At 37.9% G+C, this 20,858-nt stretch overlaps 2 protein-coding genes across 2 annotated transcripts in view; one reads left to right on the forward strand and one right to left on the reverse strand.

The window, feature by feature from the left end:
- The window catches only part of LOC144661088 (reversion-inducing cysteine-rich protein with Kazal motifs-like), an 83,812-nt gene that overhangs the window by 36,882 nt on the left and 26,072 nt on the right, over nt 1-20,858 (forward strand). The gene's annotated exons all lie outside the window — the stretch shown is intronic.
- LOC144660312 (non-homologous end-joining factor 1-like) lies at nt 967-16,698 on the reverse strand. The gene is made up of 9 exons (XM_078520917.1): nt 16,254-16,698; nt 12,785-12,892; nt 10,436-10,540; nt 8,955-9,093; nt 7,861-7,922; nt 5,713-5,827; nt 3,092-3,321; nt 1,600-2,341; nt 967-1,303 (listed from the first exon to the last, which is right to left on the reverse strand). The coding sequence occupies exons 1-8, from the start codon at nt 16,467-16,469 to the stop codon at nt 2,249-2,251; spliced, it is 1,068 nt and encodes a 355-aa protein (XP_078377043.1). The 5' UTR covers nt 16,470-16,698; the 3' UTR covers nt 967-1,303; nt 1,600-2,248.

The following is a 20,858-nucleotide window of genomic DNA, read 5'->3' on the forward strand; positions in this document are numbered from 1 at the left end:
GTTGACGCTTTGTTTTAAGCAACCAAAGCGTCGCCATATAATGGTTTAAAAAGACGCAATGTCATTAGAACAGCAGTCATTTCATAACGAAAAATATTTTGTGTGTTTCTCACAAGTTTCAGCTCAGCTGTGATACAGTGTAGTTTACTGTCGTTTCGTTGTCATTCTGAAAATTTGATGACAGCATTTTCATTAGATCTTGTCACTTTCTGACATCTTTTTTGATGGTTTTTTTAATTTCTCTACCAATCAGAGAGCCGACAGACTCGCACGTGGCTACCTTGACTTTCCATCTTTGACGGATTAACTCGGTCTCCGATTGGCTGAGTTAGGAGAAAGCCAACAAAAAGATATCAGGAAATTAATCAGAAACTTTATCGAGTGGTATGGAATGATTCACGTTTAATACAACTCTTTTTTTTTCAAGGTATTTTAAAACTTTACCATCTACAAGGACGGTTTATATTTAGCAAGATATGAAGGCAGGACCATACACTATATATATTTTATATCATAGCTAGCAGAACCGCACAATCAAATGCACCATAATCCAATATTGTACGCTGATAGCGCGAGCGAATTGCTTCAACAAAAAATTTTTCTCTCGCGAAATTCCTTTATTTTTGGCGCGGGTTTTGATGTACATTTCCACCGGCAATGTTATTAAACAATTGATTAATGTTTTTAGCTGTGCGCTATCGAGTTATGGTGCACACGGAAAGTTTAGAGAGTACTTAAAAAGCTAGAGTTGCTCTTTTACGCTTCTTTTGTACTCTCCAAACTTCAGTTCGCGTGCATCAAAACTCGATAGTGCAGCCTTAAAGCATTTGAGAACTAGCGAGAAATGAGTTTAAGTTGGCCGTAGTCGAGTGTTTTCCATATTTTTCTGTGTTTTCAAATGGTCGGGATTTTTTTTATGACAGTGTAACACATGGCTTTGCGAGTGCTTTCTTTACATGCTTTTTGCGCGACACAATAAAATATGGACTTGAATACTATGATAGAACATGCTTTTTAGCCAATCAGAGAACTCTGTTTGAAAGGAGGCGAAACTTCAAATAAACAATCCGCATAACGTATTCCACTAACTGTCAATCTTATCACAGAAACACGATTAAATGACAAACATATTTTATTTGCCCAACCAGCAGGGCAGAGCTTTTGTAATACAGTTCCAATAACACTGTTACCTATTAGAACAGCTTTGCCTTACATTTCTTACTCAAAAGGAAAAAGGCTTAACATCTGGCTATCTTTAAAATGAGCACAAATCTAATGACCATTTAACAAAGATTAGTAGAAACTCAGCTGTGTTCTATTGGAAATCCGTGAATCTGATTGGTTCTCCCACTGTTTTCTATTCGCCGATAGAAAACAGTCGCGTGCGCGAGTAGCTCTTTAAGCGGTAAATTTTCTTGATTTTTGTCTTCAAAGTGCACAATATTGTAGGTTTTGGACTGCAATCCTTTAGAGTTTCTACTAAAACAATTAGACTACTCGCCCTCGTTTTCTATGAGCGATAGTCAACTCGGCTGCGCCTCGTTGACTATTTGCTCATAGGAAATTCGGGCTCGTAGTCTAATTGTTAAATAGAATAACGACGACCGTGTCATTTCATAAAGATTTATTTTTTTCAATGAAAGAGAAGTGATTAAAGAGTTCTTTTGTATAACAGTTGGAAAATTTGAATATCTTCAGGTCAGTTGAAGTAAACTATTGAATGAAAGGAAGATCTCTAAAAGTTAAGAAAATTGATCGACAACATTTGGAAGATGAACAATACGTTTTTCTTGAATGCTCTTTTTCACAAATTTTAACATCTATCGAATAAGAACCGACAATTTTTTCAAATCGTATATTACAGATTGCTTTTGAACAAGGTAACATTACCTTCTTTTTTACCCTTTGATACGCACAGCATGTATTGCTGAAATGTTTCTACAATTTTCTTTGTTGGTTCTTGTGGCTAATGAGTAACTTTTCATCTTACCACTTTCCGAGCGATGTGAGCGAAGCCCTAAAATAGCCCTCAGTTCTTTCAACATAAACACATGTCATATGCTGTACGCTAAACCTATATACACCAGTAATGTTCTGCTCTTTCTTCGTGTCAAAACTTTTACCTGTCCTTGAAGTGTACGAACTGCCTTTTGGGGGAAAGTCTCGGTATATAAACAAATGGCGGATAAAAAACGTTTGGTGACAGCATATTTGAAGTCAATTCTGAACACCGTTCTCTACGTGAATCTTACAAGTTAATCTTGCGTTTTTTCCTCTTTTTTCGTTCTGCTTCCTCGGCTAGTCTCTTCTGCAATTCTTCTCGTCTTTGAAGTTCCATATCCTGCAGGAAAATGAAAAACAGTCCGTTCAAATGCAATGTAAAGGAAAATTGGTAATTTGTGAAGGTTTCAAGACAATATCAAAAGCTTGTTTTGGCGACCGCGCAAGATAGAGCCCAGACTCCTTTGAGCCGAGAACGCCTGGGAACTAGGCTGGATAAAAAGCTCATACACTGTGCTCCAACCAGTCACAACACACATATGCTATTTTTCAACCAATCAAACCAATCGTGGCTTGACTTAAGGTGGATTTAAACTGACGCGTAATTTTTTAACGTGCGTTTACGTACGTGAAAAAATTTAGAGACAATGTATGACCGACTTACGTAAACATGTAGGTAAGTCGTTCATACATTGTCTCTAAATTTTTTCACGCACGTTAAAAAATTACGCGTCACTGGAAATCAACCATTACGCGCGTTTTTCCGCGCGTGGCGCCGGTTGCATGTTTTGTCCTGATTGGTTGATCGCGTTATTTACGTTTTTGTGATTGACAAACGTCCTTACTTTGAGCTTGTTCTTATTTTCAGCAGTCACCAGACGTTCGCCCAAAGTTACCTTACGAACACGAAGCAATTAAATTGGCAGCATGGGAGATTCCTTCTCCAATTTACACTTCTAACATCTTCCGTAATGTAACTCCGTGACAAGCTGTACTTCTACGCAACCATTAGTGAAGTAAATTCTCGAAACCTGTCCTCTCCCTCGAACAAATTAAAGTACCCGCATCCTTTGATTCCCTTTTTTCTTACCTTTGAAGGTGAATTTGCAGGCGACGACATTCCAGAAGACTTTGCAGGCGATGTGACGGGCGTCTTCTTTGGGGAGGCCCTGGGGGAGGTGGTTGAAGGTCCGCCATCTTGTCCTAATAGGGAGGGCGGAGGCACATCAGCCCATGAAGGGGCACTGGGTCCTCCAACAGCTCCGCCAACTGCTAATGACCCGTAAATATCATCAGCGTCATCATCTTCTTCTTCAGGCTCTATTGAAATGTAACAAACAAACCATAAATGCAGAAGGACCTTTGTGAATACAATTTCAGTGCAATACATCACGTTTCTTAGCAGAATCTTAGCAGCAGCTCCTCTCTAAACAACGAGAATTGAGTCAATTCAACTCTTAAAACGACAAGATTACTATCGTAAAAGCCGGATATACACACCTCATTCGATGGTTTAACATAAATACGAGAAATGAGCAAAATGTTCGCGCGTATTATATGTTAAACCGTCGAATAAGGGATTTATTATTCCACTAAGTTTGTCGCTTAAAAAGTCAACCCTAAAGGACGTTGAAGCCTCAAATGTAATAAATGCCTCTAAATGTAATAAAGGTCCTAAGTGTAATAACTTTTGGTCCTAAATGTAATAAAGGTCCTAAGTGTAATAACTTTTGGTCCTAAATGTAATAAAGGTCCTAAGTGTAATAACTTTTGGTCCTAAATGTAATAAAGGTCCTAAGTGTAATAACTTTTGGTCCTAAATGTAATAAAGGTCCTAAGTGTAATAACTTTTGGTCCTAAATGTAATAAAGGTCCTAAGTGTAATAAATTTTGGTCCTAAATGTAATAAAGGTCCTAAGTGGAACAACTTTAGGCCCTAAATGTATTTAAGGTCTGTAGTGTAATAAAGGTTCGGCTTAACATGAAATCGTGCACGGTATCATAGGGATCCAGATTATGATGTACTTTTAACAACCATTTCCCATGTGCCAAAATTTACTTTATTTTGCACGTCTCATTGGGCCTGGGCCAACAGCAACGGAAGCTAATAGGTAACAACAGAAGTAGTTTAATTATTTAAGCAGAATTTTTTCACATAAACTGCTGTGATATCTAAAAGTTAGATTTAATTTATTTGCAGTTTTAAGTTGGCGCCACAGCTGAGTCTACAGGAATCCTTCCTCAGGAAGTAACTCGCAACGTTTGTAAGAGTCCCAGTATATAACGTAGACTCAGCTGTGCATGCATTTAGCACAAAGTGTTTTGTTCCACAAGGAGAGCATGTCGCTTTCTGAAACAGATATATACCTTTGTGCTCTTCACATGAAAAGTAACATAGTTAAACTTCTCGTTTTACTAAGGACAGACGATCAGGGGGGGTCCCCCCACTCAGGAATAATTAATTGCAGACTATTGAAAGTTTACACCTAAGCGTTAGGGCATTAGGGCCTTAGCGGGTTAGCGGACGACAATCCCCCACAACTATCAGAATAGTGCACTTTGCCCTAAAAACGACAGAATTTTGAATTGTGTTGTTACACTCAGATGATGATTTTTAGTTTGTTTGTTACACTCTCGTAATTTTTTGTTTCAAATTTTTTGTTTCTGGTGAATAATTATAGTTCTTGTTACTCCCGTTGGTCGATACGTAGGTATTCACATTTTTTTAACTCTTTGTTTCAATAAATATAAACTGTAAGCTGCTGAAATTCATATGAAGCGAACATCTAACAAGACTGCTAAAATTATTAAACTACTTCTGTTGTTACTTTTTACCTTCTGTTGCTGTTGGTCCAAAATAAAGTAAATTTTGGCACATGCTTTAAGGCAAGTGAGAACTGGTTGTTAAAAGTACATCATTATCTGGATCCCTATGATACATTTTATCTCCTGGCTGTTGTATAGAAAAGCACCGTGCACGATTTCATGTTAAGCCGAACCTTTATTACACTTCAGAGCTTTATTACATTTAGGGCCGAAAGTTGTTCCACTTGCAATGGGACCTTTATTACATTTAGGACCAAAAGTTATTACACTTAGGACCTTTATTACATTTAGGACCAAAAGTTATTACACTTAGGACCTTTATTACATTTAGAGGCATTTATTACATTTGACGCTTCAACAACGTAAACAAGTCAAAGTTTGCACCGTTAAGTCGGCCATTTTGTTGCTCCGCTTTCCATCCATACTTTTTGCCCTGTTCTACAGTGTATTACCGGCTCATATTTTGCGCGTTCGTTTATGGTAAAATGGCGTAATAATGGAATAACAATATTTCTTATCGATTGTAATTCAAACGTGTGCCAACGCCATCACGGGAAAAAATAAAATTACTTCCCGTCCCACACAACAGCGTTACGGTGCTGACACTCGAAGTGACGTGCCTTAGGGACATGTCGCAGCGGCATATAGCAGGAACAAAATCACATGTACACACACAAGGAAATGTAGTAGCGCATGTTGCAGCGACACGTCCCCTAAAAAGTATTAGCACACACTAGGGCACGTGCCGCTGCAACATGTCCCTGTATGTGTACATATTGTGATTTTGTCCCTGCTACATGTCCCTGTGACATGTCCCTTCCGGTGTCGCCTGGCACCTTTAGTAAGCAAAGGAATAGTCCTAACAAAAGTACAACTATGTTTTACCTGGCATGTCTTTCTCTGCTAGCCATGCGGTTTTAATCATGACCTGTTTATACAGTTCGCCTGAAGCATCATCAAATCCTTTTGTAGCGGCCTCTTTCACAGCATCCTCAAAACCCTGATGATGCAAATAGACACAGAAATTGGAAGTAAAGAAAATAAACCTTGAAAATAGTTTACTAGGGTAGAAATACACCAAACAAACAACAATGAGCTAAAACAGAATTAGGATGGCTGGGAATGCCGAATATTTAGTGGATACCGAACAAAATACAATAAAACTTCAAATATTTTACTACGCTAGAAAAAAATCAAACAGACAAAAACAAATCAAAACGGAATAAGGATGTTTTGGATTGACAAAAATATAAATGGATTATAAAATGAAAAGAAACTCTTTTCACATAGTTCATGGTTGAAAAACAATAAAGAGACAACAACAAGCGAACAACGGAATAGCACTGGGTAGATTTAAATGGATTATAGAATAAAAAATAAACTTTTAAATAATACTTCATTAGGAAGAAAAACATCAAGTAGACAACAGCAAATCAAAACTAATAAATATCTCAAAGATTAGTAGTGATTAAACGGATTAAAAATGAAATGAAAATAAACTTTCAAACAACGGATTCACGCTGAATTTCCTTCCGGGCTAGACGAAAACCAAGTTTAAAACACAAGTTGTAATTGGAAAAAATTAACAAAAAAGTATGTTTAGGCTTAACGTAGTTATGTAATCATTCCATAATTTCCTGTTGTTGTAAAAAGGTTTTCTCTTGTAAATACCAGGCTGACAATTTTTTTTAAAAATGTACGAGACTTCTGTGTTATCATTCGATCGGGGAACGTGTTGCTCAGATTTTTCCCGCCTTAAAGCGGGCACGGCCTTTGCTTTCTCTCTGTCTTCACAGTGGTGAATAGTTCCGCGCACAAGCAGAACATTTTTTTGCAGCAAGTGGCACGGTATACAGTCAAGGTAATGCGCGGGAGTAAGGTTATGCGTACGCAGTTATTTAAAGATGACGAAATGATCAATCCTAACACTAGCTACCAAGTGACACGCATCGCCAGAGACGTGATCTTCGAGCCAATAAAAGAAAGGGGAAAATAAAACGAATGATAACACAATTTGTTATCCGACGTCACTCAGTTCAGTACAAATAATGCGGGAGAAGAGTACAAATATCGTGAGATGTTTGTACTCCACAAGACCGGTTTAACAGGTTATTTTCAGTCCTATTAGTTTTCTAGACCGCGCGCAACAAAAAAAAAGGCCGAGTAATGTCTGGCGCCTCGTTAACTATTCGATCACAGAAACTCGGAATTGTAAGCTAATGAGAGCTCAAAACAAAGAACCCTGCCCCAAGAGCAGGAAAACACCCGGACATCGCATGTAAAAGTCCGAAACGTGTCCCAACAACTATCAGCCAAGATCTCTCTTAAATGTTATACCGTAAAATTCCGGTTATAAGCTCCCCCGGTTATAAGCCCCCCGGTTATAGGCCCATCATCCTGGAAACAAAAAAATACATTCGATTATAAGCCCCCCGGATATAAGCCCCACTCTATCAAATGACAGTACTGAATAGGGCTAAATGTTGCTTTATTATGCGTTTTTAACTTAAAAACGTCATCAACACTCCCGTGGCTTGTTTCGAAACGTTTTTTTCATTCCGCTTATAAACCCCTTCCGGATATAAGCCCCTCCACTTATAAGCCCACCCAAAACCTCTTACGAAGTTTTATAAGCCCAGGGCAATTCTACGGTATATCAGGGTGGTTAACAGTGTGACAAAGGCGCAAATAAAGTTCCTATCAGGGCCGTAGCCAGACTATTGACAAAGACGAGGGAAAATTTGCGAGTGTCGAAGGCACGTGGCCTTAGCGGGGTCTGGAAAGAAAAATTTTCAAATCTAGAACCTCTGAGACGCAATTGTTTGTATTTTTATGAGATATTTCTTAATTTTGGGTTAAAATCAAGACGAGGCAAGTGCCTTGTCTTGCCTCTTGCTGGTTACCGCCTTTCCTAGCGGTTCATTTATAAAGTGACATGGTATATTTCCAAATACTGCCAAAACTTAAACAAAGACTTCGAAGATTTTTAAGGATCACTCACAGATGCGAGTCTTAATTATGAGCTATACATACCTGCGACAGAATCATTTTGCTTTTAAAGGTGTTTTCATCAAATTCAGAGGTTCCAAGGCTTTCTGAAACAATATGTATCAAAATGTTAGCTGTGAATCTGTGTTTCTGTAAACCAAACTTGAATAATTTGAATTACCTGCACACTGCCATTTTGACTCTTGTGACATCATATGGCTGCCCTTTTGTTGCAGAACAAAAAGAGCAACCATGTAACATCAGATTTTCGAAAATGGTGGTCTGCTCTCAACAAATTTACAGTGTGGACAAAAGCTCTAACAGCTGTGTTCTAGCAGGGCCCAGGTGCCACAGGCGACTTACTTTGTCATTGGGCGACTAATACAACTTTGCTATCATGAAAGCTTTTAAGAGCTGGTCACCCAAGATTTCTTACAGAAGAGCCTCTGGCCACCCTGCAATTATTCAAAGAGCACAGCTTTGCAAACTAACAATTTAACAGCCATTGTTGTAACAGTGGAGGTTTCCTTCCCTTTCCTTGCTTTTGTGGGTTTGAAAATTAAAGCTGGGGGTATTTTTTTTTTTTTTTTTTTTTTGGGGGGGGGGGGCTTCATCCATACCCTTCCTGTCCCATCACTTTCTTTTTGAGTACCTTACCTAAGCAGTAGAGAAATAATCTTTTTCAGGAACTTTTAAGGAACTGGGGTTAATCACACTGGTTTTTTGGTAAACAGTTCCAAAAACTTACATCTATTTAATGGCGCACTTTTCAAATCCAAATAAATTGTCTTAGATTGGTAATGAACGTTTATTCGTTTGTCTCGCGATAGAATCGCTTTGAGATGTTGATCGCGACGTTTCGACTGCAATACTGCTAGTCTTGCAGTCGCCTGACGAAGACTAGCAGTATTGCAGTCAAAACGTCGCGATCAACATCTCAAAGCGATTCTATCGTGAGACAAACGAATAAACGTTCATCACCTATCTTACACCACGATGAACAATATTCACATCTTTAATGACATTGTCTTAGATTAAAACAATTGGCTTTTCAATTCAATTCCATGGTTCTACAATCATGACAACCTTTTCATTAAAATAGAATAATTTTTTTGAAATGGACTTGAAATAAACCATACTTCTTGACAAGCGAACTCCTGAATCCTTATAATCCATTATCTCCTGATCTTTCTTCCTGAGCAGTGTGCACAGTTCATCCTGACGTCTCTGCAGCTCAGCAATCATTCCTAACATGGGCTGTACTAGCTGTGATCCAACCTTCAACAAAAAAATATAGACTGATTTAATTACAATGGAACTAAATAGAGTACAATCCTACAAACATCAAAAAATTTCATCCACTAAAAATGATACAGACAACGCTGTTTGAAGTCAACTTTAACAACAGACAGAGGGCTCTTCAACAAAAAACAAAATCAAAGAAACAGAACTTGCCATTTGTCACAAAGTACCACCCATTGGTGAGTTACCTCAAAAATATACTAATGCTTAACTGGGATTTAAAGGGGCTATGTCAAGCAATTTTGGCACTGACCAACTGGTCATAGAATTAAGTGAAATATCACAATAACGGCTTAAAACTGTAGAAGAACTCAAAAGAAACACAGAAAGGTCAAAAAGCGGCATGGATGGGCAAAATTCATGCGTATTAAAAAGGATTGCGTCCAGGTAAACTTGAAAAACGTTTGCCCGACTTTTTTCAAGTTTATCTCAATTTGTATGAATGTGTCACTTACAATGCTCGAAAATCATCCTTGTTTGTTATGTTGCTGTGATTTAGCCAATACAAGACTTTTGCTCTGCCAATTTGAAGTTTTGAGCTCTTAATTAGCGAAAATAATAAAAACTACCTAAAATATTGTGACATAGCCCCTTTAATACAAAATCAGCCTTTGCTGAACTCCAACTTCAAAGATCCTCCCATTATATCCTAACATAACAAAAGAGGTAAATCTCTTTAAGACATGCTCGTTAGGACCAAAATATGAAGGTCGGTACAGTTACATCAAATCACGTAGGGAGCCCATGCAGGCCTGTCATTTTTCTTTATTCAGCTGGAGAAGTGATGTTTGACAATCAGCCAAGCACATGATGGGATACTGAAGGGTGAGGGTGCAGCAATGGACTTCAACCAGGGCATCGAGAAGGGGTCCAGCAAGGGGGTCCTAAAAGAGGAAAAGGGGCATTGCAAATGGGGTCTGGATATGATATCCAAAAAGGCCCAGAAAGGAGGTCCATAAAAAGAATCCAAAAGTGGGTCGAGAAATCCAGAAGAGGACTTTAGAAAGCGGATCTTCAGTGGGGCACAAATGGTTCACCTCCTATAAAACCACCAGAAAATGGACAGCTGTATTTGGACCTGAAGAAACAAGCCTAGTAATGTTCCTGTTTTTTTTTTTTTTAGGGAAGACATAACAAAAACTTAACTCAGGGATCTATCAGCAATGAGAAGTTTGTCGTTGATTAGGATTATTTACTTTAATGGAGTGTTGATATTTGGAAAAAATTTTATTTGAAAACTACTTCATAAGTCCTAAAACTACATACCAATGAACAATGAGAGCAAATTAACATAATTTAAATTTGTTGATTTAATTACCATGTCTTTTTGTCCAACTGAACAGTGGAATTCCCAAACAAATGGCACACCTGCCTGCAACTTAGTCTTCATTTTCACAATCAGTTGATCCTCAGAAATGGCATCCTGCCAAATGGAAAGGTTGCTATTGTAATAATTAGTTTTAATAGGGCACCTCTGTAAATTAGCCTACTGTGGTGTTCAGTTGGCATGCTTATACAGTCAAACCTCCTGCAAGTGAACACCCCTGGGTCTTAAGAAAGTGTCTGCTTAGAAGAGGTGTCTACTTGTGGGAGATGTAGTGCTTGTATATGGCCAGGAACATGACTGTGTCCACTTATGGGAGGTTTAAAATGTATTTTTATTATTATTATTATTATTATTATTATTATTATTATTATAATTATTATTATTATTTGTTTGTATGTGGCTGGGACAATGATTAAGTGTCCACATTACGCACTTATGAGAGGTGTCAAGTAACAGAAGTTAGGCTGTAAAAGTTTGTTATTAAAAATTATAATGAGGCCCTGTTAGGGGGGGTCTTCATGTCCCCCGTCTGAATTTCAAACCTTTTCACGTTGCAATTTCAAAAGGTTTGCATGTCGCTGTCGGAATTTCGAATTCGTCCATATAATGTAGGAAATGTTCGAGTCCGGAGTGCATAACACGAAATAATGCGTTCTCATAATTTTGTCATCATAATATTCCCTATTCGTGGATCTCTCATTTAGATTTGTTGGGAAAGAGCGAGACTTTGACTCTGATTTGGGACAGCGTTCTAGGTTGTTTGGGAAGCCGATGGAGACACCTTCGTAGGGGGGTCTGGGGGCATGCTCCCCCAGAAAATTTTGAAAAACTGAAGTAGCTAAGACATGTTTTCCTTTATTCTGAGCCGGTACAAAGAGAACGTGGAGTGAATTTATTAATGTCGCTGTCGATTTTGCTTTTTTCTTTGTCGCTGTCGTTATTTCACGGGAGCATCCTGTCGTTCATCGTCATTTCAGCTTCTTCATGTCGCCGTTTCAGAGCCGTGTCGCCTGTCGGAATTTACCCTAACAGGGCCTCTATAATGCTTTTGACCAAACCAGTCCCTTAACTCAGGATTACTTTTTAAGAGTGTGGTAAAAACAAAAAATAATTACACATAATTATTGCAGATCTGTGGATAGGGAAGTAAAATTCAGCAATGCATGTATTTTAGTTTAAAATAAATTTCAGGTCAAACTGAATTTTGAAATAGTTTGATTTGTATCTTCGTTTGTTTAAGGATTATGGAAAATTATGTACATCTCGAACAAGGCAAAATACATTCAAACTAGTTTGAAATCATTTTTACATGAAATTCATTTTAAACTTCAGCACATGCATAATAAACACTTAATGACTGGCCCAAAGAGATAGAGTGAGTTTTGTTTGCCTGAGACCCTAAGTGTTTCCTTGAGGCAAAGCTGAGGGAAACATTAATTGTTGAGAGAGAACAAAACACACTGTTTCCCATGGAGGATAGTCATTAGTGTGTTGTTATACCCTTCAACTGGATTGCATGTATGTATTGCAGTTAGTTTTTGATCTCAGTTAATTTCTAATTTGAACTAGTAAGTTTTTTCTAACTAGTTGATTTTTAGGGTTATTATTAGGGTTAGGGTTTGGATTGAAGTCATGAATATTTTAATAATGCAGTGGTTTACTCAATGTTTCCTACGTGGCAAAGTGGATTAGAGGGTGGACAGCAGGTTAGTAAAAAGGAAACAAAAATGACAATTACAATACTTAGGGGAGATAAATAGCAGATGGCAGGGGTGGGTAATTAAGGATGGTGGAGGGGGTTCAAGATAGGGAGGAAGGAGAGGTGCCTTAATTTTAATTTTCCACTTCTTAGTTGTTAAAAAAATGAGCTACGGTAGGTTAATAAAATATACTTTAGTTAGAAAAAAGCTAACTAGTTAAAATTAGAAATTAACTGAAATCAAAAACCAACTGCAACATATACACTCTAATGTCTATTGTTTACAATGGTCAGGCTGTTGTTGGCTAAGGAATTAGTGAGTTTTGTTGCCATAGGGAGTTAAGGTGGTGTTAAGTACACGGGACAACTTGCAACAACGATTTTTTGTGCAACAATGTTGCAAGAAAAATCGAACACTGTGTAACATGATACCAGGGACCATTTTTCTTGCAACTCGTTAACTTGGCAATACGCTGTAATTGAACCCAAGTCAAAAACTTGTCATTGCAAAATGTCCCGTGTAAACACCACCTTAAAACAGTTTAGACCTAGAGTCGAATGATACTTTGTTTACAGCAGAGGGATATAACCCTAAAGTTTATTTTCAAAATAACATTTTTTTAGTGATTTCTTAGTCCAACCTCAGTTATTGTAAATGTTGGATCTCTTTTCTGATTGCATTCCTCTACACTTTTCTGTACAAATTTCAGCAAGTATGAAAGCTTTGCCTCAACATTTGGGTTTAGCTCCTGTGGAGAAAAAAAGCACTCTTTTACATGACAACACCTCCAGAGCCGGAGGCAGGGGGTGCAAGGGGTGCGTCCACGCCCACCCACACGCCACAAAGGTCCGCCTTATCAGGAAGTGAGGGTTAAATGACTCTCAGTGGACTAAAACAACTTGATTTTTCAAAATTTCCTGGGGGAAGATACCCACAGACCCCCTGAACAGGAAAGGCAAAAAAGATCCTAAATACAAACTCAGAGACTCAAAGGACAGTACAGAATGCAATATGGCCAATCAATCGACAGCATGATAATAATTTTCCAGGGTAGTTTCGCTTGAGAATAAGTCAAATCAGTTCACCTTTCAGTGCAGTATTGAAGCAGCAAACATGATATTTGTGCTTTTCGTGCAAAGGTTTGTAACATGATACCTTTGTTTTTCTCTCTGCTATGATGCGTTTAAATCTAATTAAATTAACGCCACGGATTCTACAAGAATCATACCGCAGTGTCCCCTTCAGCATTTAGAAAAAGACCTAAAAAAATACAAATTTTCAGAACAGTACACGAGCAGAGCACAAACTATTAATTACAAAGCATAAAATGTCGAAATTGCGACTTTTCCCTCGAAATTGTCGCTAAAAATTACGGCTTTTTCCCCCGAAATTGTCGCTAAAGCATTTCGTGCACCAGATCATGCTCTCACCACGGTCTGGTGAACACGTCACACGCTCACTCAAGCATGAAGCCGAGAAGCACGTAGTGTGAAGATTTCTTTCAAGAAATGTCGGAACCGTCACGAAAGCATGTTAAACACTAAAGCGGCAGAGGTTTTACAAAATAAAACGGAGGTTAGTTCAACCGATGGAAAACAAATCAAAGGAAAGGAACTGACGGATGTAACATGATATTGTTGTTTTTCTCGCAGATCGCTGTGATGCCTAATTAAATTAACGCCACGGATTCTACAGGAATTCAACCGCATTGAAAAGCACACCACGTTAGGCTTTAATACAAAATTTCTAAACACGTCCCTGTTATTTTAATTTTCGATAGCTTGAATTTCAGTTTGATATTGAAACAGCAAACGAGATACTTTTGTTTTTGTCAAAAACATGTAACATTACACTTTTGTTTTTGTCGAAAACGGATGTAACATGATGATATGGTAACGTGATTTATTTTCTGCAAACAAGGCGACATTGATTATAACACAGATATTATCAATAATTATGAGATGCTAGATCACCTTTTCTAAGAAAACAGCGTTGCCATTTTAAGAATTATTTCACATGAACTGCTATGACGCCTTAGTGTCTAATTCAATTAATTTGTGGTTTTAACTTGGGGCCACGGAGTCTACACGAATCCTTCTGCAGAAGAAAAACGCAATGTTCGTGATGTAGACTGATCTGCGCATGCGTTTAGCACAAAATATTTTTTCCAGAAAGAATTGTACCACAAGGAGAGCATAGTGCTTTCTGAAACAAACATATACCTTGAGTTCTTCAATTATAAGTAACGTAATGTACTCCCCGATTTACCAAGGGCACACGGTCAGGTGCTCTCCATCGCCTCCCCCCTTTACAGAAATAATTAATTAATTGATATTAATTAATTAATTGGTGATTAAAAGTTTACACCATAGTGCTTTAGCGCCTGAGGGGTTTAGCAAACGCCAACCCACCAAACCATCACAATAGTGCATTCTGCACTAAAAAATGAAGCAGTCAAACACTAAATTCCTTATTTCGTGTTTCAACAGATATGTGTAGACATTTACTTGCTGTTCTCAGTTTTCCTTTCCTCTGAGGGACTCAGAAAAATACTACAAAACTAATAAAATACATGTATCTGCACGTGTTTTCTGTCAAACCACTAAATAAAGTGGAAATATTTATGTTTACATTTTACAGTAGTAGTTTAAACATTATGTTCTACATTTTTGTTATAAGTGCGTGTAAAATTTATTTCCCTGAGGAAGTAATAACAGTAACAGTTTTCTTTAGTTAGTAATTGGCCCAAAAATTCTATTTTGAATCTTTAATTCAAAATTCTAACTTGAACTCTAAATTCTAACTACCGGTAAGTTATAAACTCGCAAAGAACAGATTCTAACAATGACAGATGAATGGCACTTGTCTGTGTGACTTGTACCCTGTGTCTTTTTAGTGAGAAAGCAATTACGAGAAATCTAAATGAGCCCTGGGACTTAACAGCTTGCAAACCCTTGTTAAAAATGACTATAAATGACAAGGATCGGTCTGGGGTGGGGATGAACAAGCAATAGCTTCAGAATACCCGGCCATATCTAAATAGAATAAAATTTTTTGCAAGTGGCAGACAATTAGTAGGGGTGTTGAATGGTTAATGCGAGACTTTGCTAAACGGCAAGACTGGTGTCTTTTCTGCGAGCCCGAGACCTTTTTAGCCTTGCAATAGAAATCGAGGCTCTGAGAAGGCATCAAAGAAAAATTCGAGACTATGAGACCTCTGATCTGAAATTTGGCTAAAATTCAACGACCATTCACCACCCCTAGAATTCTACACTTGAAAGTCAATGGTCTCAATGCACTTAATCATCATCATCATCGTCATTATCATCATCATCAACAACATCGTTTAATCTTCCTTGATGCCCACACAAGTCATTTATGAACAATCAGTAATTCCTCGCGAAGCGAGGCCGAAGGCCGAGCGTAGCGGGGTGTATAATTTTGTCCCTCAAAGGGCTAAGGCGGGATGAGATCTCGTGTGGAGTTTACGGTCATATATATATATATATATATTTGTGAGCTTGGTGTCTGGCGGAAATGACGTCACACGGCCACGCGCTGGTGGCCTAATGGTTTGAGCGTCGAACTTCAAATCAGATCTTCGGGACTGAGGGCAGGGGTTCGAATCCGGCTAAGGTTTTTTTTTTTTTCTTTTTTTTTTTACTTTTTTTTTGTGGGTTCGAATCCTGAGCCATTTATTTTTATCGTTTTTCTTTTCGGATTAAAATAACACTGATTTCCACATAATATACTCGCTCAACGCCTATTTAGGCTATAAACCTTTCATTGCCATCAGGGCCGCGCGGGCGGAGGGTTCGAATCCTCCTGCCATTCGTTCTTCTTTTTTTTTAATGCCCTGAAATAAATGTCCAAAATGCGAATATCCAATAATTTGTCGATGATTTTGAAAATAGCCTGCGCTTCCCAACACTTTATACCCCTTTTACGAACCAGAAAGAGCCGCCATTTTCAAAGCGGAGTAGACCCTGGGTTAAAACCGGTTATCACTTCTTATTTATAACACCCCCCTTCCCTCCCCAACCCAGAGCTTCGCGAGGCCCTGCGAGTCACGTATTACTAGTAATAAGAATGAGTAACAAGTTACAGACCTTAGCTCTTGCCCTGAAGCTGTCACGTTCAACTTTCTCGTACCAGAAAGTGCTGAAATCCCACAAACAAAACTCGTACGAGCAGTCCATCTCCACAAACATTGACTTGACTAGAAATTGCTTGTCTGATATAGAAAACGGTTTCCATGGCTGGGAGTTAAGATCTGGTTTCCAACGGCGCCTCCATGATGTTTCTCTGCGAACTGTGGCCGCCATCTTGTTTTGACTATTATATGCGTCATGTATGCCTCCGCGTATTGTCTCAACGGTTGCTGAACTATGGTTCCCAGGCTACCCTCGGCCAGGCTTAACGGTATTCACTTGAATTGACGTGAAGATTTTCTAAAACTTTCTTCGGTGAATGAGTACGATGCAATGTTTCCAATTGTAGAGTGAAAAGAATAGGTCAGCATGGCCGCAAACACCGAGGTCAGCTACAAAAGACATGGTTATTTACGTTTCATGCGAGTAGAAAGTATAGCTATGGCTGGAGAAAACAAAACTTGAAACATTGGACAACATATAATAAATCGACTTCAAGAAAATATTTTATGTGGATTTACTTATAAAAGCACCTATTAAAAACTAATCATTGGATATTGCAATTCCTGAGTTTTGATTGGTTTACAGGCCATGTTTAATGAGCTCATATACCATTGACCACAAATATGGTAGGTGTAGGTGTCGGTGAGAACAGCTCGATAGTTAACAACTCTTTACCGCCAAGTGGAGATAGCTAGTGGTGGATATTTACTGAGCCGCAAAGCACCGAGGTAAATATCCACCACTAGCCACGCACACTGAGGTGAATAGTTGTTTAAGTATATACTTAAACAGTGAGATAATATAGTTCAAAAGGATATTTTTTACTAGTTCCTTTCCTGATAGCGAGTACAGCACGCGCCAAAAACGCTATCCACTGTTTTAGTATATACTACTTATGGCTATAATTGTTAAATATACCCTTAACTACTCTGAATCAACGTGTGCTGTAAAGCTAAGATAGAGCGGGAGGTGGGATTGCCAAGATGGCGGGAACCAAGAGAAATTGAAAGAATCTCGCAACACTGCGTTTAATGGTGCAAAACAAATAGCACACACAGGCGGGGACCACTAAGAAAAGGGAAGGAACCGAAAGTAAGTCCAGCGCACTAATCACAAAGCCACCGTGCGCCGAAGTTGCTCTCCCAGTCAATACATTCATATGTCAGCCAGCGACTTAAACCTTTAAACATTCCACTGTTTAGTAGTGAAAAGAGCTAATTAAAGGATTTCTGGGAGATGTTTTTGAGACTTGTCGACAAGGAATGGAAGCCGACAAATATTAAACTGACAAGATTGAGAGAGAAGGGAGTATTACAGAGGCTGCCCTTGAAACCACCCGTGGCCTAAAGTATAAAGTAGAAAAAAAGAGGTCCAGTTGCCATGCTTAAGAGAAAGCGACCATTTATCTCTTTGGCGAGCTTAGCTGCAAAGGAAACCAAACATAGGCAGTAAGAATGAGCAAACAACACAGCGCTATGTATGAAGTGAAAAACAAATCAAGGTTTATCTGAAAACCTATTCTAGTGGAAACAGTTGATCCGGACCAGGATTGAAGAGCAAGTGAGGAAAAGCCAATAATAATAAAATAGCTTTAAAACAGCTGAGTCAGGACTCAAAGGAGCATGAGAAAAAATAGTTTTTGTATAACACACTACATGCTAACACGAGAAGGGTGAGATCAAACCATGAAGCAAGATCACCCCTCTATTAAATAGCAATTTAACACAAATAAATCACACCTCTTTTGGGCTACTTTTTTTAAGTCAAAACGCGTTAACATCTAGAAAAAGAAGGAGGACTCGAGGACTAGATTGCATCTCATTGATGGTGCACTTATCTCTTCCACCGAAACAAAAACCAGATTGAAATTTTTGTTATCGATTAGAATCTTCTTTTATTCTTAGTTTGGTCATCCATGCTCCTTTTTGAAATCATTCCTTTTTGGGAGCTCTACTTTTAGTATCAGGGGCGTATCGAGGATATTCAGAAACAGAGGGCTCTTGCAGTGGGCTGGCAACAAATAAGTTCTAAAATGTCCATTAAGGAAAAAAAAAGTTCACAAAAAGCGCTGCTCAAAAGCTATCATTTGTGTGGTCACAAACATAGGTTTCGTCCCCTGAACTCGTCACGGCTTGAACTGGCATCATTTTTTGTAGGATCAATTTTTCAATTCTCCTCTTGATTGGAAAGCAATCTACAAGTTACCTTTCAAGGTCGCCATGGACACTAAGACCCGCGAATTTCAATACAAAATTCTAAATAGATATTTACCAACAAACTCTTTTCTTCACAAAGTTGGTTTGAAACCTTCCGCTTTATGTACCTTTTGTGATAAAGAGAGCGAAAGCCTCGAACACCTATTCATTTACTGTCATGCTACAGAAAAATTCTGGCTGGATTTCATTTCTTGGTGTAATAAATTGAAAATAAGCTTAGATGAACTGACCGACATAGATAAGCTCTTGGGAATTTGGGAAAGAAATGAAGATTTTCTATTACTCAACCACCTTTTACTCATTGCTAAACAACATATATATGACTGCCGTAATAAATCAATTCGTCCTTCCTTAAGAGTATTTAATAGTAAACTAAAATACATTTATCAAACTGAATCTATAGTTATGAAATCTAATAATAAGGAACAAATTTTTAATGCCAAATGGATGAGATGTGTAGGAAATTTAGATGTTTAATCTCTTAATCTCTTATCTATGTCGGTCAGTGCTTCACTTCCAAGTCCTAGTTTGCACATGTCACTTTAGTTTATGGACTATAACGAATCCTACTATAATCAACCTTACACATGTAATTTTTTTTTTCTTCTATGTAGGTATATTATTTATTTATTTATTTATTTATTTTTTGCTGTTCCTTTTTTTTTTAGAAAAACAAATGTTATTTTATTTTTTTTTTTGTGTATCTATGTATGTAATTTTTCTTTTTTTTTCTGATAATCAATAAAAAAAAATCATTTTTTGTAGGTCATTTTAGTCCAAGGGCCCCGGTATTAAATCATTTTCCAAAATTACCAGTGTTTTGAATATCCCGACTGGAAGTGATTTCTATCGAATCAACGAAAATTTCAATCAGCAATTGTCCGCCTTGTTTACTTGCCTGGATGACTAAGGTGGCGTGCCTTGGTAATCTAGCTTTGAAATGCCTATTATATCGTCATAAACCGAGCTTCTCGGCCAATCGGAATGTTCGATTCTTATATTCACCTCTGAAAATTATACTATAACATAATAAACAGTACCATGTGAAAGAACTTGTCAAGAAAATTTATTTTAAAAAATGCTCAACTTTCGGCTTTGAACGCCGGTTCAAATCTACAAAACAAAGCATCGGTACAGCATAAAAGTAAAGCTCAAGAGCTTTTATTTAAGTGTTCACACACTACCGTAAGGGTTTCTTCCAGGGATAAACTCCGGGGGTACTCTACCAAGTTTTAATCCCCAAGGTCCAAACTCTCACCCTCGTCCCCAGGCCCCAGGGCGCTTTTCCCACTATGAAGGAAAAAGCGCCCTGTGGATGAGGTTGCCAAACTCTTACCCTTTGCATACCATTTTTGAGGGAAAAGGAAACTTATCGTATCTAAAATGTAATTACTGTGGGTTATACATTAGGCATAAATAGATTGTGCTCGGCAACTTTTGAGCAACTTTTAGCGTTTTGAGCAACTTTCTGTAGTACCAGCAACCTAGGGCATCTTTTGCCTTTCTTGGCAACTTTTGAGCAACAAATTGACATAGAACCGATCCAAACCATAAAAGTTCGTTTCATTTCGAAGGATTTTTCTCTTTTTTAACTGTTGTTTTATCTTATTTTTATTATTTTTTATTTATTCATTTATTTTACTTTTTTATCTATTATTGAAGTTATGTTGAGTTAAACTGAGAGTATATTGATTACAAGAAAGTATTTATATTTCTCATATAACAATGGATTTTTGGCCTCTTTTAATGATTATAAGAATATTTAATGAAAATGTTTTAATGGCAACAAACAAAAAAACACGTTTTGAGTATTTATTTAAAAACAAAATGACTCTAGAGAGCAACTTTTCTAAATTTTGATGGCAACTTTTTGATATTTGAGCAATTTTAGAGCAACTTTTGGGTATATTATGAAGCAACTTTTCCTGAATTTACTAGCACAATCTATTCATGCCTATTATACATCCTCGAAAAGCCAGGGGCAGCAAGTCGGGGCGACGGGATTTTCGGGCGAAAGTTTACAACAAGCTCGGGAGAGCCCCTGGATACTTACTCTTAACGAACCAGTTAATGAATCGTTTGGGTTTTTTCCTTCTGATTGGCCAGAAAAATAGTTTTTCTGAGGAGGACCAGAAGAGCGACTCGAACGTCTTCTTACACGTTTTCCTCAACGGCTCGTCGTAGCTGCTTGTCCCGTGCATCGGATAATTTTTTGTGGAGAGTCTCTGAAGAAAATTCAATGAGGTCTAGGAAATTGCAAACGGTAGCAAAGCGCGAGGAAACAAATACTTGTCGATATTCGTCACTGTTTACAATTATTGTTTTTGTTTTTTAAATGTACAAC

This window comes from Oculina patagonica, chromosome 7 (genome assembly GCF_052425735.1).
Source record: "Oculina patagonica isolate OP01 chromosome 7, crgOcupat, whole genome shotgun sequence".
NCBI classification, from domain to species: Eukaryota; Metazoa; Cnidaria; class Anthozoa; order Scleractinia; family Oculinidae; genus Oculina; species Oculina patagonica.